General features: G+C 42.1%; 1 protein-coding gene across 1 annotated transcript in view; it reads left to right on the plus strand.

Moving 5' to 3' along the window:
- Positions 1-17,062, plus strand: part of DCC (DCC netrin 1 receptor) — a 1,991,552-nt gene that overhangs the window by 834,483 nt on the left and 1,140,007 nt on the right. The window contains exon 10 of the mRNA XM_081562140.1: positions 15,222-15,310. Coding sequence (XP_081418266.1) covers positions 15,241-15,310 — 70 coding nt within the window. The 5' untranslated portion in view covers positions 15,222-15,240. The remainder of the gene's footprint in view (positions 1-15,221; positions 15,311-17,062) is intronic.

Consider the following 17,062-nt stretch of genomic DNA (forward strand, 5'->3'; position numbering starts at 1 on the left):
TGTATAGACTGACCCAAATGACAAACAAATATTTGCTATCATCTCCTTGAGGTCTAAGTGATGGATTGGCTAATCTGAGGGGAAAAGGTCACAGAATGATGGCTGACAATATCTTAATGTATTTTCTCTAAAAGATGAAAAAATAATGCAGAGCCTTGTGATAATGTCATATTATGTAGACATAGTCTGCCTGTTGTTGGAACTTCTCTCCTTGATAATACATCAGAACTGTCTCCTCAGTCATGTTGGTTTCGATGTCCAGAACGTGACCCAGAGTGGCGACCATCCCCTTTGTTCTCTGACTTCCTCTTCACACTTCATTTGGAAGATGGTGCTTGGGAAGGCTGTGGATAGTCCTGCAGTAGTGATTGATGTCCAACCTGAAATGAGTGTTCTGGTCAGACTGCTCACACAGGATGGCACAGAGGTTCTTATCAGATGGGTAATCCAGACAAGTGCTGTGTGCAAACGGAGGAACAGCTGGGGCCTGGGTGGAAGAGAGAGAGGCAGAGGGGTGAGTTAATGCCTAGAGCAGTGTGGATAGCCTGCAGAGTGAAATATGTGAGGAGGACACAGAGGAATCCGGGGCGGTGAGCAGATACAGGAGACAGGAGCACGAGGAGCCGGTCAACAGCCAGTTTCAGACCAGAGTGCTTTCTAGTTCTCCTCTTCGCCACTGTCAGGGGTGCTTGCCCAGGTGGTTACAGGTGCTTACATTTGTGGGTTAGGTAAGACAGAGTTGCGGAGAAGGCAATGGCACCCCACTCCAGTACTCTTGCCTGGAAAATCCCATGGACGGAGGAGCCTGGTAGGCTACAGTCCATGGGGTCGCTAAGAGTCGGACACGACTGAGCGACTTCACTTTCACTTTTCCCTTTCATGCACTGGAGAAGGAAATGGCAACCCACTCCAGTGTTCTTGCCTGGAGAATCCAGGGACGGGGGAGCCTGGTGGGCTGCTGTCTATGGGGTCGCACAGAGTCGGACACGACTGAAGCGACTTAGCATAGCATAGCAAGACAGAGTTGAGCCAAAAGGGTGAGCTTCCTGCTGACGTTAATTTATTAACCAACTGAGTCAGAAAAGTAAGAGTTTATCTTGATTCTGTAACTCCCTTCTTTGGGTCACCTGGATTCATCCCTGCACTTGTTCTATTAGGAAATATGTATGTGATATGTACCACGTGCCAACTCTGTATGAGATCCTATGTGGAAAGTGGAGGTGGGGGGGATAAATGATACAGTCATGCCTATAAGCGGTTAACAATCCTTCATGATAAAAGGTAAAAACATACCCAGATAACCTTTACAGGGCATCAAAGTTGTGTGCACAGCAGTGCTGAAACTCAGTGCTGGGTGATCCCTTCGGATGAAGAGATGTCTTCAGACTGGGATACCTGGGGACTTCTCATAGGGTGATGGGTGATAAGCCTGGACTCTGACAGATGGGAAGGAATACTGGTAGATCTGAGCCCTCAGTCATAGAGCATTTGGTCATGCTCTATGCCTTGTATGTATACCTGGCTCCTCCTGCCTTGTATAGAGAGTATATCCATCCAGACCTTTAAACCCCCAGTGTATGAACACAGAGATAAAATGGCTCAGATGAAGTTTGCAGGGCTCTTTCTGTTTCACATTCCCTCATCAATTTTGAAATAAGGAGAAAAAGCAAAGAAATCCATTTTGTCTGTGGACAGAGGGAATGAGAGAAGAAATTCTAGATTGAAAAAATGGCAATTAGTTTCTGTTCATACATATGTCCCATGGATTGTTTTCAAATCAAACCTCTGAAACCTGTTTTCAGCTGTTGTAGTTTATACCATTGATGAGCAAGAGCTGCTTTTAAAGGGAAAAAAAAATAATGCACAGCAGGAAGTTAAAGTGAAATGTATTTTGGGACTGAAACACATTTCTTGAGCATACTTAAATTGAGACTTTCTTTTTTAACCTATAAAAATAAGATAACTTTATGAAGACAGTAATACATTGTAAGTTAAAAATAACCCTCTGGTACTGCTATGAATGGCAAGAATTTTCTTCTTGTCTTATGGGACTGTTTCTCCTCCAACACTTGTTTCTCGCCGTTACTTTCTGTAGGGTTCAGGGTGTGAGAGGTCAGTAGGTTCTTATTCTGAGCCCCTTTATATACATGTTGATGAACTTCTGTTGTTTTTGTTCAGTCGCTCAGTAGTGTCCGACTCTCTGTGACCCCATGCACTGCAGCACACCAGGCCTCCCTGTCCCTCACAATCTCCCGGAGTTTGTTCAAAGTCATGTCGATCGAGTCGGTGATGCCATCCAACCATCTCATCCTCTGGCATCCCCCTCTCCTCCTGCCTTCAACCTTTCCCAGCATTAGGGTCTTTTCCAGTGAGTCAGCTGTTCGCATCACGTGGTCAAAGTGTTGACGCTTCAGCTTCAGCATGTATACTTCCATTGAATATTCAGGGTTGATTTCCTTTAGGATTGACTAGTTTGATCTACTTGCAATTTAATAAATATTTGTGGCCTGCGCACATCCAGTGTAGTGATTAAAGTTCAGTGTTCTCCATCACTTTGTAGTTTCCTTGTCCCGCAGTATCAGCCGCTACCCTAGGTGCTAGGCTAAAGCTCTCACATTTATTATCTCAGTGGGGCTCTTTTCTTACATGGTTTAATACTCACACAGAAGCACTCAGTTCTGTTTCTCAGATTCACTTGAGAGATCTGGGACTAAGATTTGAATTTAAAGTGTGGTTTTAAAGCAGCTTTCACAGAGTAGCTTGTGTCATCCTGACCCCCATAGCATTTACATTCCACAGTGTTGGTAAGAAGCCACGTTCTCCAGCCCATCATGCAAACCTCACTCTTTTCCTGAAAGGAGAACAGAGAAGACAGAACCCAACTTCCTTCTAAAGCTTGCTCTACTGCCAGGATTTTTTTTTTTTCACTTAATTTTTCACTTCAACTTGACAGCTTGAGTGAAAGCTGCATCCCAGTTGAGGTCTTTGACAATCTTCCTTGCCCCATTTGTAAACTTAGACACAGGTCATGGCTGAAGGGCCCAATAGGTGCAGAGAGCATATTTAGACTGAAGTGCGGATTGATGAGCAGCGAAAGGATCAGTTTTTCTGACCAAGAACGAGTCTGTTTTCCAGGAAATAAATCCCCAAAGGAAAGGGAATAGCTTTCCAAATAAATCAGTAACCACACCAGCAACCATCAACAAAAAATCCACAAGGCAAATATCTGTTTAATCAACTTGATAATGTCTAACATCCACTGATAATTCTGAAAAGGAAATCTTTGATGGTCTGTTTTATTTAGTCTCTTTAGAAGGTCTGTGTTACCAACATGTGAATAGATGGAGATCTGTAAATAGCTTGGTTCTTGTGCTATTTTATATTTTTAAATGACTTTTGGAATATAGCATTAGTTCTCTGCTTTTAAAGAAACTGAATTTATAGATGAAGAACTAGCCCTGACCATAGCAACAAAAGAGGCTATTAGGGTTAGAAATATTAATTGAGATTTATTGAGCACTTACTATATGTCAGGTACCATTATTCAATTCTTGACATGAGTCATCTCACTTAATCTTGACAGCAATCATATCATGTAGATGCTATTTTTACTCATGTTCTAAGGACTAAGGAAACTGGGTTCAGAAATTACAAAAAAATATGTTCAAGATCGTGTAGTAAGTTAATAATGCAGTTGGTGCTATTATCCAGATCTAAGTTCTTACCCTTTCACTAAGTACGTACAACAGCAAGAGCAATTAGAGTTGATCTAAAAATTTCACCTCGTCATTCTAATTAAGAGGCAACTAAAGCCGAAAGAGCTACAGTGATTTGTCCAAGGTCATACAGCTACCTAGTGACAGATGCAGGATGAGAACTTAGATTGGCTCGTGCCCCTTGAGGTCAGTATAACCCTTTCTTGTATACTGTGTCCAGGGCTAATTCTCCCTATTTACTTTCTGTTCATTTTTGAGGACATCAATTTTTCAGAGAAAGAAAGAAAGGGAGGAAAAAAGGAAGATAGCGAGATGAGGTGGAAGGAGAGAGGGAAGAAAGGAAAGCGGGAGAAAGAGGGGAGGAGAGAGACGAAGAGATAAAGGTAGAAGCAGAGGAAGGGAGGGAAGGAGGGAGGTGGATGGAGAGAGAGAGAGAAGTTAGGAGGGAGGAAGAAAGAAAGGTAAAGTCCAGATTCAGTCAATTATAAAAGTAAAATGTTGGCTTTACCTGGAGGACGCCCTGAGTCTGAGTCCTTCAGCAGAGCTTCACAGGGAGCCAGAGGATGTGTGGCTGCAGATTTTGAAGAGAAATACACTTTGGTTCTGAGATCCCCTGCCCTAGACATGGTTCCTCTTGTGAGGAATAACGCTTATGCTTACTCATTAGTTATCATAGTCAGCTGCTTATATCACAACACGATCACTCCATTTTTCTTCATCCTTTCATAGTTCAGTGCCATTTATTCCTCATAGAAATTAGAGAGCTTTTTTTTTTTTTTCCACATCTCCTGTAGCACTCAGAGTATTACCTCACACAAAGTAGCATTATTCCTATCTGTTATTGAACCTGGAGGCAAAGGCTCCACCAAACCAGCTCTTGTTCATTCAAGTCATGTCTCTGGGGCCCAGTTGTCTGGGCTACTTTGCACATGTCTCCATTCCCCTTGGCCAGGTGTTTTGAATACCAGGGTCCTTTATCACTCTCTTTTAAAAATCTCCTTGCATTTCTCTTTCATCCTTTCTCCCCACATCCTCTTCCTCTTTGTTCTACATCCACTAAAATTGCTTCACTGCATTTTTATCAGCTAATTTCTTTCTCTGCGAATATCCATTGGTGTCCTGCTTCATGGCTGCATGGTGAGCAGAATTGTGTTTAATTCAACTACTTTCCGCAGACCTATTCTTTGACTGTTTATGTTATGATTTCTGAGAAAGTGTCAGTAGTTAGTGCAGGAAAATCAGAAAAAATACATTTCTGTTTTCATGCCATAGGAAAATTAGCTGAAAATATAACAAAGGTGCTTATCATTGTTACTCAGTCGTTAAGTCATGTCCGACTCTTTGTGACTCCATGAACTGCAGCACGCCAGGCTTCCTTGTCTTTCACTATCTCCCAGAGTTTGCTCAGACTCATGTCCACTGATTCAGTGGTACCATCCAACCATCTCCTTCTCTGTTGCCCCCTTCTCCTCCTTCCTTCAATCTTTCTCTGCAGTGAGTCGGCTCTTTGCATCAGGTGGCCAAAATATTGGAGCTGCAGTTTTTGCATCAGTCCTTCCAATGAATATTCAGGGTTAGTTTCCTTAGGATTTACTGGTTTGATCTCCTTGCAGTCCACAGGACTCTCAAAGAGTCTTCTCCAACACTACAGTTTGGAAGCATCACTTCTTTGGTGCTCAGCATTCTTTATGATCCAGTTCTCACATCTGTACATGACTACTGGGAAAACCATAGTTTTAACCATATGGACCTTTGTTGACAAAGTGAAAATACAGCAGAGGTGTTTATCATAATTTGGAGGAAAATTCAGCTTTACAATATACATAGAAAGAATGGACTCAGGAAGAATCAACAAGAGATGCCCTTGACTCAGAGAAGATATGTGTTTTAATATGGAGGATTGAAGCCCAACAACAGTAAACTGCACACCTGTTTTTGAGAGTTTAATGGATGATTTAATCAAATGTGCTTTTAATTGAGCTGTTTCCCGATGTAAATTATTATTGTCATCATTAGCATTATTGTTACCAAACTATTGCAGAGTACAAACTTGGCAGTAGCCTTTTTGTGGGAGACAGAGAAATCCATGATAATTAATTATAATTTTTAAAAAATCTTTATTTCACTGAAATAAAGCACCAGACAAACAAAGTAACAAAGGGCTCTTGCTCTTCAATCAGCAGGTATGTTATTAATCCAACCTCGTTTTCTTTAACCCCTGGAAAAAATTTTGGGATACAAAGTGTGTCATTCAACAGTGGGGACTTAACACAGTGGTTAGTAAAGCTACACATATTAGCATAGTAGAAGCAATAGATAACCTTTGAAATACTCTGCAGAATTTCTGCAAATAGATGAATACTTTTGTCCAGTCTCTTCCTGCCATTATCACCAACTCCTGTTCTCTCTTTGGTCCTCTCATTCTGTTATCTAAACATTGCCTTACCTTTTCACAATTTTTATACATATTTATAGGACACAAAGGGTGACTGATTCTTACCTGTGCCCCATAAATGAAAGGCTCATTTATTGAATGCCTGATAAGCACTTGGCATTGTGCTCAGAGTTTTATACACTCTAGTTCATTTAATCTAGTCATCAACTCCTGTGGTAGGTGTTACTATCTTTATTTTTCAGTGGAGAAACTGAGAATCAGACAGGTTAAATAAAGCCTCACAAACACCCAACTGGTAATGCTAACACTGGGATTCACACCAGAGTATTTGTGAATTTGAAGCTGGTCTTCTTTTTACCAGTTTACATGACCTCTTGAAGTTTTTAAGACACATTTGCTGCTTTACAGGATGCTAAAGTGCTCTTTAAGTTTGATATTAGAGTTTTCATAGCCTATTAACAGGTTTTCACCCTCAGAGGGTTTTTTTTGTTCTTTTTAGTTTATTTTGTTTAGCTATGTGAACACTTTTCACATAATCAAATGAATTTACCACTGATCTCTTTGACTATATTGTTTATGTGTCTGAAATCCCCGTTATCAACCTAAGGCTCATCTGATGTGTTTTGATCAACTAAGTCTAATCTAAATCACAAGATAGCTGTGTTTTTATCTCTAATTTGGTGATACTGTCATTCCAGCAGAATAACACACATCCAGACAGAGCCCCATTCTGACAAATCTTGATTTAATTCTATCCAGCTCATTGCTGCATTTATTACTAGTCACTGCTCTAGATATGCTACAACATGTATTACTTTGGGGAATCCAGAAGTAATTAAAACCTGGTTCCTTCTCTTTAGAAGCTTGTGGAGTAGAAACAAAAATAGATAGTGCTCATCCAAATCAAGAAAGGAATAGGGTACAGAGGCTAGAAAGAAGGAATGGCTTTTGAGCTGGTCATGGGAGGATTTATCGAATATGAAAGGTATATAAGGTGTCTAAGAATTTTTATACTAAAGGAAAGAGAATGGTCTGTTCAGAGCATAAAGCAGATCATTGTAGAACATAAAGTGTTTATAAACTATATGGGAGCAAAAGTTATACATGAAAAGGTCCGCACTGGGACCAACCTGAGCCTGGAGAGCTATTTGAGCCCCCAAGAGAAGCCAGATCTTAGGGAGGTTTGAAGCATGTAAGTAATGGGAGCCCATCTTTTAGAAATATAATGCTGACATCTCAGTGAAAGGAATGTGAAAATGGAGAGAAATGATAATGGGAGATTATTCAGAGAGTTTCTGCCATGGTCCCTGTGGGTGAGGATGTATTTCTGGATTAAAGCGACAGTGATGAGGGAGATAAAAATGTATGGATGGAACATTTTATAAAACAGTAGATAAAGCAAGGGTCTACTGTATAGCACAGGGAACTATATTCAACGTCGTATGACAAACCATAAGGAAAAGCATATGAAAAGAATATAATATTATATATATATATCTATCTGAATCACTTTGCTGTTATAGCAGAAACTAACAAAATAATGTAAATCAACTGTAGTTCAATAAAATAGTTGCCATGCCTTAAAAAGTCTATTTATGCATTTGAAACATAAAAATATTTTTTAAAAAAGTAGAGTGAAAAATATTTTGCCCAGTTTCATGTGAGATGTGGGGGGAAGGAAGAGTCCATTGTGACTCCAGGTTTGTTGTCTAAGGCAGCCAAGTAACTGGTGATTCTGTTTGCTGAGACAGAGAAAGCTTTGGACCGACAGTGAGCCTGCTAGATGATGAATGTGGTTGGAAGCCTTGGGATGGAGGTAGGACTCTGTGGAGGATGAAAGTAAAACTCTTCATTAATTCTCATTGCTAATGCATAATGCAAATGGCAAAGGGGAATTGTGCAAAACTTCTGTGAAATAAGCCAGTCTATAGAGCTTCCTAGTTACAAGATTTCCAATAGGGAGTTCTCAGTTAGAAACACAGTTGTTCAAGAAGAGATAAAACAATGCTGAAAGAACTCACACAGTGAATTTAGTGATGGGGAAAACAGTCAAACAATACATCTTTTAACTAAGACAGTTCCAGGCCACAGCTGAGAGCAACACTGTTTTCATTGGACTCTTTAGAACACCTTCTGCAGTAGATGCAAGAGACGCTGGTCTGATCCCTGGGTTGGGAAGATCCCCTGGAGTAGGAAATGGCAACCTGCTACAGTATTCCTGCCTGAAAAATTCCATGGATGGGGGAGCCTGGTGGGCAGCGGTCCACGGGGTCGCAAGGAATCAGACACACCTGAGCGACTGAGCGCACACACATGCACACGCACGCGCACACACACACGCACGCGCACACACAGCTTCTTAGGTACCTTCCGCTGTCCAACTCATGAGATGGTTGGATGGCATCACCAGCTCAATGGACATGAGTTTGAGCAAGCTCCGGGAGTTGGTGATGAATAGGGAAGCCTGGCGTGCTGCAGTCCATGGGGTCGCAAATAGTCAGACACGACTGAGTGACTGAACTGAACTGTCCAACTCTTTAAAGCTTACAGTTTCTTTAGTCTTATGTTTTGATCAGAATAAGTGGTTTAGGTTCATCCCACAAAAATGGTGGGAGTCAGCCCATCACTTATGGACATGTACTGAATGAAGTTCATCTTAGGAAGGTACTTTGATCTACCAGCATCAGAGAACTTGTTAGAAATGGTAATTCCAGGACCCCAGTTCAAACCTACTGAATGAGAAATCTGATGCAGTTATGCTGGGAAATGAAATCTGAAATCAGAAATGCTGGTGGTGGGATCCAGCCAAGCTACATTCTTAGAAGTCCTCCAGAAGATTTTAATGCCCGTTATAGTTTGTTTATCACTGTCCTGGACCCAAAGGCAAAAGTTGATGAAAAGAAATCTGTGAAGAGAAACCAAAAAAGAAAGAGGGAGAGAACTTCCAGTGGATGAACATTTTCTGGGGGCTCTAACAGGTAAATCTCCTCTCTCTTTCAGTTTTCCACTGAACAGATATTTCTTGAGAATCCAATTAGTGCCACTGGGGACTGAACAAAGTAGCATATTCACCAGAGGAAGAAACCTTGTGTTTTTTCTGTGTGCTTAAATAAAAAAAATATATATATATATATAGTTCATCTCACAGCTGAATCAGTATTCAGCTGTGTTGTGGTTTCAGAAAATTAGAGGGGCTTGATTAATGATGGTCCAAAGGTCAGTTGAAATCCTTGCTGAGCCCTTCTCCAGGGAGTGGGCTGAGAGGGAGTGACTTTCTCACCCTGACCATGGATCCTAAATTTCTGAGCCACAGCACTCTTCACGAGACACATGCCTTTCTTCACTGCACTGAATGACCACCCATGAAATATCTCACCAGTGAGCTCCATGTAATAGAAGTATCAAACCCCATTTATTTCATCCTCACTGCCCGTTTCCGCTGAACGAGAGATAGCTTTCTGTCCCTCTCTCCGTCTCACTTCATGGTCCCTTGGAACTCAGCTAGAGAAATCATCGCTCAGACTCTTGACATCCTCAAAACTCAAGTGCATTTCAGTCAAGCGCCGAAAATGTCAGAACTGCTTCTGCAATTCCTCTTTCTCCTGTTTTATCTCGAGCACAGTCCTTGTTGCACTGTTTACCCCTTTTCTCTCCCTGACAGGATTTTTTTTTTTTTTTTTTTTTGGTTCTGTCCAAGCTTTGAAAACATGGCTGCTCCTTTTTGTTGTCCCTTGTCGCTAGCTCCCTTGGTTGCACTGACCACTGCTTACCTCCAAGGTGTTGCATGGGTCTACTTGTTTTCTTAATAATGCATCGTGCTCACAGTCAGGAGCGGACAGGCCCAGGGCTGGCTACCTAAGCTGGAGGTTTATCCTGCTGACTTGGGTCTCCTTTGATATATGAGGACGTTTGTGGCTCAGCGGCAGATTTTGAGCATCTTTGATGTGCTTGCCTTATTCTGATTCGATGGGCACTATGTGCCTTTTATACTCAAGAGGAACCAGATGAAGAAACATCACTCTTGCTTCTCACATCTAATTTTTGCCTAAGTGCCCTCTGATGCTATTAGTGTAAAGGAGTGGTTCTTTTGACAATGGATAATATAATTTCACTAAAGAAAAACAAATAATATTGCTCAGGCTGAATGTAGTCATTCGTAAGGTTCTTAGGCAGCTTTTTATCTCTCCTCTTTGCCTCATGTTGTATTTGCATAAATGGTTCTTTAATGTGAGAAGAATTGGCTTAAGATAAAAACAAGTCAGATTCTGAAAGAGGCTTAATGCTCAATAATCACTTATGGATGTTATGATTAAATATGCTATTAATCTGTTTTTTAAAGCTGCATAGTCAAAAGCAAGTACTATGAGTGGATTTGTTTCAAAGCCTGCAGTAGATAGGAGTGCTGTGTGAACTCACCTGTGGGTTGCACTAGCCCAGAAGTCTGCTGACCTGGAGCGGCCAGAGGGAAATTGACAAAGGGTAATTCAGATGCCCTGACTGTCCATCTTTCAGTTTCCCTCTGCTCTATAGTATTGGCCACTAACACCGCTTTAGTCCTGTCATCTGGCAAATAAATAAAAACTCACAAGGATTTGAAGTGAATTGTAGATGTCTATCTGTATGAATTTATTTCCTCACCTTTCATGGTGAGGCAATTGATTGAACCTCTTCTTGGTTAATGACGTTTATGAATATGAGGATTTTACACTTTTTTAATAATCTCAAATTTATTTAACCAGATACTTGAAAGATGTATATCTAGAGACATTTATAGAAAATCTATTTAAGTTACTTTGTGTTCAGTAATATTTAAAATTTATTTTTTCCTTTTTTTTTTTTGGCTGTTCTGGGTCTTCATTGCTGTGTGGGCTTTCTCAAGTCACAGCAGATGGGGGCTACTCTTTGTCACGGTGCTTGGGCTTCTGGTTGCAGTGGCTTCTTGTGTTGTGGAGTGTGGGCTCTAGGCACGTGGGCAACAGTAGTTGCGGCATGCGGGCTTAGTTGCTCCAGGGTATGGTATGTGGGATCTTTCAAGACCAGGGATCGAACTCATGTTCCCTGCATTGGCAGGCAGGGTCTTAACACTGTACCATCAGGGAAGTCCAGTGTTCAGTAATATTTTTAAATAAAGTTCTCTTGCCTTCATTGAAACCCTTGGGAAGGAGGAGAGACTTTTAATTGCAGAATCATGTTTGAACATAGTAGCAATTTCTTACATGTCTGTGGTGCTCTTGTTGATTTCATACACGTTCACTCATTTGAATCTCATTTGGGTTAAAAGGGCAGGGAAGTTATTATCAGCCCCATATAACAGATGAGCTTATGGAGACTTCGAGATCGTGGATGCTGAAACTGCCTCTGACCTAATTTTGGTGCTGTTTATAGCATATCAAGTTCAATTTTGCATTGCTTACCGTGCACAATTTGGTAAAGAAATTCTTTCATAGATGCACTAAATAAGGAGAACCCTGCATGAATTATAACGTATTAGGAATGTGTTTTGTGATAGCTGATAAAAAAGCAAAACTATAAAAATTGTAGCATGATTGTGGCTGATCAAGAGATTGTTTTTAACCTGTCCTGTATGTGTAACTCTAGACTTCTTTTCCTAAGTCTGATCAATAATTAACACTCTTGTACTTGGTCAGTCCTATTTCGTCCCCTTCACAACAGCAAATCAAGTGGATTTCTTTCATGTTGTAGAATAGAGCCTTTGATAATGGTTGTATGGTGAGACTCAATTGTTTTGTTCCCCATGATCTCTGGGCATGACAGCTGAACCTGCGTACAACAGTCACAGAATACCGTGGTGCTAAAGGAGTCATGTCTGAAGGTTCAAGGGATACAAATGAGATGAAAAGCGTACGTTACTAGTAAAATGTGAGATCTATGGCTGTTTTAATGATTGATTAGCAGACTTTCTCTCAGAATCAGAGAATCTCAGAAAATCCTTGGAAGGAATTGAGTGATTATAGAATCCATCTTCTGATCAATACATAAAATCCTTTATTTCTCTACGTAAGCCTCTAGCCTAAGCTTGCTAGATAGCTCGACTTAGGCATACTATATTTTTTGGCTGTGTGGCTTATAGAATCTTTAATTCCCTGGCTCGGAATTAAACCCAGAGCCGTGGCAGCACCATGTCCTAACCACTGGGAAGCCAGGGAATTCCCTGACTTAGATATACTTCAGACTCCTGGTTCTCAAATGAGAATAACTCCCCCCTCCCCGATCATCTGACAATACCTAGAGATAGGTTTGGTTGTCACAACAGAGGGTGCTGGTAAGTAGAGGTCAGAGATGCTGCTGAACTACCTACAGTGCACAGGAAGCCCCCCCAACGCACCCACACCTTCTACCCCCATCATCTAAGAATTATCTTCTCCAAAAATGTCGACAGCACCCAACTTTGAGAAACCTTGATATAATAGGTGAAATAAGTTGATACAATTACTCATAAAGTTCAACTCCCTGCAAAACCATGTTTTGAGGAAGCACACCAATTAAAGAGTAGTGATATGCTACATTAAACTATTTTAGATGATTAAATCTGTTCTCCATTTCAATTTGGGCTTGTGTGCATATGTGACAGTGTTAATAAACCAACAGATTTCAAAATTTTTCTGACAGATGCCCTTTAAAAAGGGAAAATACTTTAGAAGCCTTGTAACCTTTTCGTAGGGCTTCCCTGGTGGCTCCGATGGTAAAGAATCTGCCTGCAATGAGGGAGACCCAGGTTTGATCCCTGGGTGGAAAGATCCCCTAGAGAGGGGAATGGCTACCCACCCCAGTATTCTTGCCTAGAGAATTCCATGGACAGAGGAGCCAGGCGGGCTACAGTCCATGGGGTCACAAACAGGCAGACACAACTGAGTGACTAACACACACACTAATACCTTTTGGTCACTATTTGCCTGTTACTAAATGTATTGTAAACATTTTTCTCGTAAAGTAAGCGTGAGATATCCACTGTTTTCTTGTTAATGCCTTAAGAATCAGACACCTGATCACTGCCCTGCCCCTCCAAGCCCCCTTCTCTCTGGGGAACCTCCCTGATTCTGCAATGACAGCCCCTTCCTCTGAGTTTTGATAGTGTTTTCTACCCTGAGCCTTAGCATGTATTCCTGATACCAGTAAATCTATGCCTGTGTATATGTGTCCTCCTACATCAATCAGTTTACTTCTATTTTTAGCTTTCTCCCCAGAAAATCATAGTGCCTTGTGAAAACTAGGAGACGGTGTCTTCTCCAACTTTTTGCAGACTTGGGGTTGTCTCTCCGGCATTACTAGCTTCTTCCCACGTGTGCACTTGTATGCTGGCCCCATGAGGCCCGCATGAACGCTGGTGCCTTTTCAATCCCGTCTCTAATCTCTTCACCTTCTTGCCTGGCTAATCTGTCAGGCCTTTGCCATTTATAATATTTCTCCTTCAGCAGTTTTCCCTGCTACCTTGCTGATTGATTTTCTGCACCAAGAAATTCCCAGTCCAGTTGACCAGGGTGAGTGTGTGTGTGTGTGTGTGTGAGAGTGAGAGTGTGTGTGTGTGTGTGTGTGTGTATGTGTGTGAGAGTGTGTGTGTGAGTGTGTGAGCATGTGAGTGTGTGAGTGTGTGTGAGTGTGTGTGTGTGTGTGTGAGAAAGACAGTTAAATAGCTCTGTCTTCCCATGTACCCTCAATGGCATTTTCCTATTTCTGAACCTTTTTCTCAGGCAGGTGGGCAGTAAGAGTTACAGAGTCTCTGCCCCGCCTGGCGGCGAGTGTGGCCTCCTCATCCCGCCCCAGCGGACGGGCCCACCCGCGCCAACGTGGCTCATCCCCATCGCTGTGTCGCTTCTCAGCCCCACTCGGACGCCCACCCCGCTCAGACCTGTGTCTCTTCAGACCCTGCAGAGCCGAGCGGCCTCTTGCGTTTATCAGCGGCGCTCACCATCCACCACTCGGCCAGCCCTCCCTGGCCACCTGCTCGGCTGCCAGCCTCTGAGATGAATACTTGCCGTTTCCACGGGTGGATATCTCCTGGCCTCGGTGGGCATGTTTGCTAAGAGGAGCAGCGCTCTTGCTGCCTGTGGTGGGGCCGGAAGCTCCATTACAGACTCTGGGGTGATCGCTCTTTCGCCTCCTCCCTGCGTCAGCCTCTGTGTGGTAGTGAGGGAGCTGTCGCCCAAGGGGAGTTCTCAGGAGATTTCTGCCTCCATAAAAGACTCACAGAAGAACCAGGCGGGCCTCAGCAAAGCTAGACTGGCCCATGGCAACCATCCTCCCCGGGAGGATTTTGTCAGCTTCCTTTCTCTTCCTCTTCAGCCCAGAGTTCTTCCTGGAAACTCTTGGGTGTCCATCACACATGGATCATGCCACCCACTCAGATCTTACTTCTAACACATCCATTCTGCTTCTTCCCTACACATTCCCCGGAAGAAAATGCCATGACAGTTTTCATAATGCCAATGCAGGAATGTCACAAAGCTCTTCTGAACTAAAGGGAGGAGGAAAGGTTTGGTAGAAATCTACAAGTCTTATGTGTGAACTTTTTTTTTTGATGTGGACCATTCTTCAAGTCTTTTTTAAATTTGTTACAATATTGCTTCTGCTTTATGTTTTGGTTTTTGGCCTTGAGGACTGTGGGATCTTCGCTCCCTGATCAGGAATTGAACACATACCCTCTGCATTGGAAGGCGGAATCTCAACCACGGGACCACCAGAAAAGCCCCTGTGTGAATATTTTTATAGAGTCTTCTGCAGAGCCCATTCCCACGTTTATTAAGTTAAAGCAGCAGTTCTCGTAATATGTATTCAAATACAACCTGAGAAGTGAACACGCTGTTAGATGAGTCCTTCTAGGCTCTTGGTGAACTGAAGGGCCGTGGTATGACAGGACTTCCGCACAGAGCCTCTCATTCTTGCTCCTGAACGTGTTGCCCATGGCTTGCAGCATCAAGTTTGCCAGGGAATTTGTTTGCCAGGGAGATCTACCAAGTGAGAATTTACATTGTGACCAGATCCCCAGGTTCTCTCTGTGCACATTAGAGGGTGAGATGCTCTGTTCTTGCTGTTACTGTGGTTAATCTTCAGAATAATCTTCTGAGGTGGTTATTTAGCTTCCCATTTTACAGATGGAAAAGCTGCTGCCGAATGATGACGAGATTTGCCTACTGTCCCTGGAAATTGAAATCTTTCTCTACAAAGACCACATTTTCACTAGGTACCATGACTGAATAGGTATTGATGATGAAGTCAGCCTGATCTTATTATTCTTTCAAGTACAGTTTTAAATATTAGGAAGGTAAAGGTTCTTGTCCCTTTGTGATGTCAAATTGCCAAATGGGAAAGAAATGTTAATGAGAGATAAGGCTCTTAAAGGCTCAACTGAGTGGAGGCATATAGAGACAGTACACCCCGCCCCCCCAAGATGGATGGGCCAGGTTAGTTTATACCCACATGACAGGGCCACTCAACAGACTGGCAGTCCAGAGACAGTCACAGCAAGATCAATTATATGCTAAGGTGACGATTACTGTGGCCCTTCCTCAGAGTAGCAGCTGGAAATAGGCTGGAACAGATGGAGCCAGAAATAGTGAAAAGGTTGTGGGACAGCCACAGAGAAGAGACAGAGCAAGAGTTTGAAAATGAGCCCCTGGAAGGCTGAGGCTATGGACACACCCTCTGCACACAGGGTTGGATAGGGCTTTTATTCCCTAGTTCTAACTAGAGTTTTATCATCATGAGAAGAGGGAAGAAAATTAATCCATGAGATATATTTTCCAATCCTATTTTGGTTGACATCTCACAGGAGATGGCTTTATATGTTTTCTTTTCCTCTGTCCCAATTATTTCTTAGGACAATTTTGACCACTGGGTCCAGGACTGTCTTAAACCAAAATGACCATCCAAAATGACCTCTATAGTCAAGAAGAGTGCTTAAATTCAGAATCTTTTATTCCCCTTCCCATTTCAATTGTAGCAAATATTACAACCCTCTGGGAATTCACTCAGTTGAAGAGGTCATCTATGTGAATTTTCATTTGTTCAGCTGTAAATGAATATTTAGACGCCAAATTCTAAGCTAGACTGCTCCTCATTCTTTCTCGCAAATATTATTATTAAGAACCAGTAAAATAGGAAAGCTTTTAGGTAGATGGTGACACATATATAGACTCACTGATTAGGTGCCACTGGCGTGACTGCAGTTAACCCTCCCTAGTTTGAAAAAAGCAGACTCCAGAGGCTGGAGTTTCTTTATGATTTGTCTGCTTGCTTTCCCACTTCCCCGCCCCAGAAACACAGTTTCCACGGCTCCACTGAGTTCTTGACATGCACAGAGTTGTCGATGGGCAGTGCAACTTGGAGACATGCAGAAATGACATTGAGCACCACAGGTTTGTGCCATTCCAGTTGGTCTCTTGGTCCTCATCAAGAGAATTCTAAAGTGCTATTTCGCTATGTGGTGTTGCAACAGATGGGATTTGGGGGTTACTAAAAGTGTTTTAAAAAAGATAGTTGCCATTCTGATAGCCCACCTGGAGCCATGAAATGGAATTTTATTAATTTTTCACATTAACTCAGTATCCTTAGCTTAGAGACTATCTTCCCTTTGGAAAAATCAGCAAGATTTAGTCATATGGCTCACAACACTCGACACTGATTGCTCCAAACAAAAGTTTTAAACTAATGTGAAAATGGAGCCTTTTAAAAATTACATTTGGGCACTGGTATAAACAAAGTACTCTTGAAAAAAATCAATCCTCTAAGTAGATTGAGGAAGAAATTTAAGTGCGTATTCTTCACACCTAAATAGAGTGAGGCAACAATAATAAAGCCGTGCTGTGTATTTACTTAGCACTTCACATTTCCAAATGGCACCACTATTTCATTATCATATCGTGTGCTCCACCTCTAAGCTTCGCAGGCAGTCTCCTGCTAAAATGCCATAAAATGTATCATGCAGCAAATCGGT

This window comes from Giraffa tippelskirchi, chromosome 14, assembly GCF_054371585.1.
Source record: "Giraffa tippelskirchi isolate mGirTip1 chromosome 14, T2T-mGirTip1v1.2.pri, whole genome shotgun sequence".
Lineage (NCBI taxonomy): Eukaryota > Metazoa > Chordata > Mammalia > Artiodactyla > Giraffidae > Giraffa > Giraffa tippelskirchi.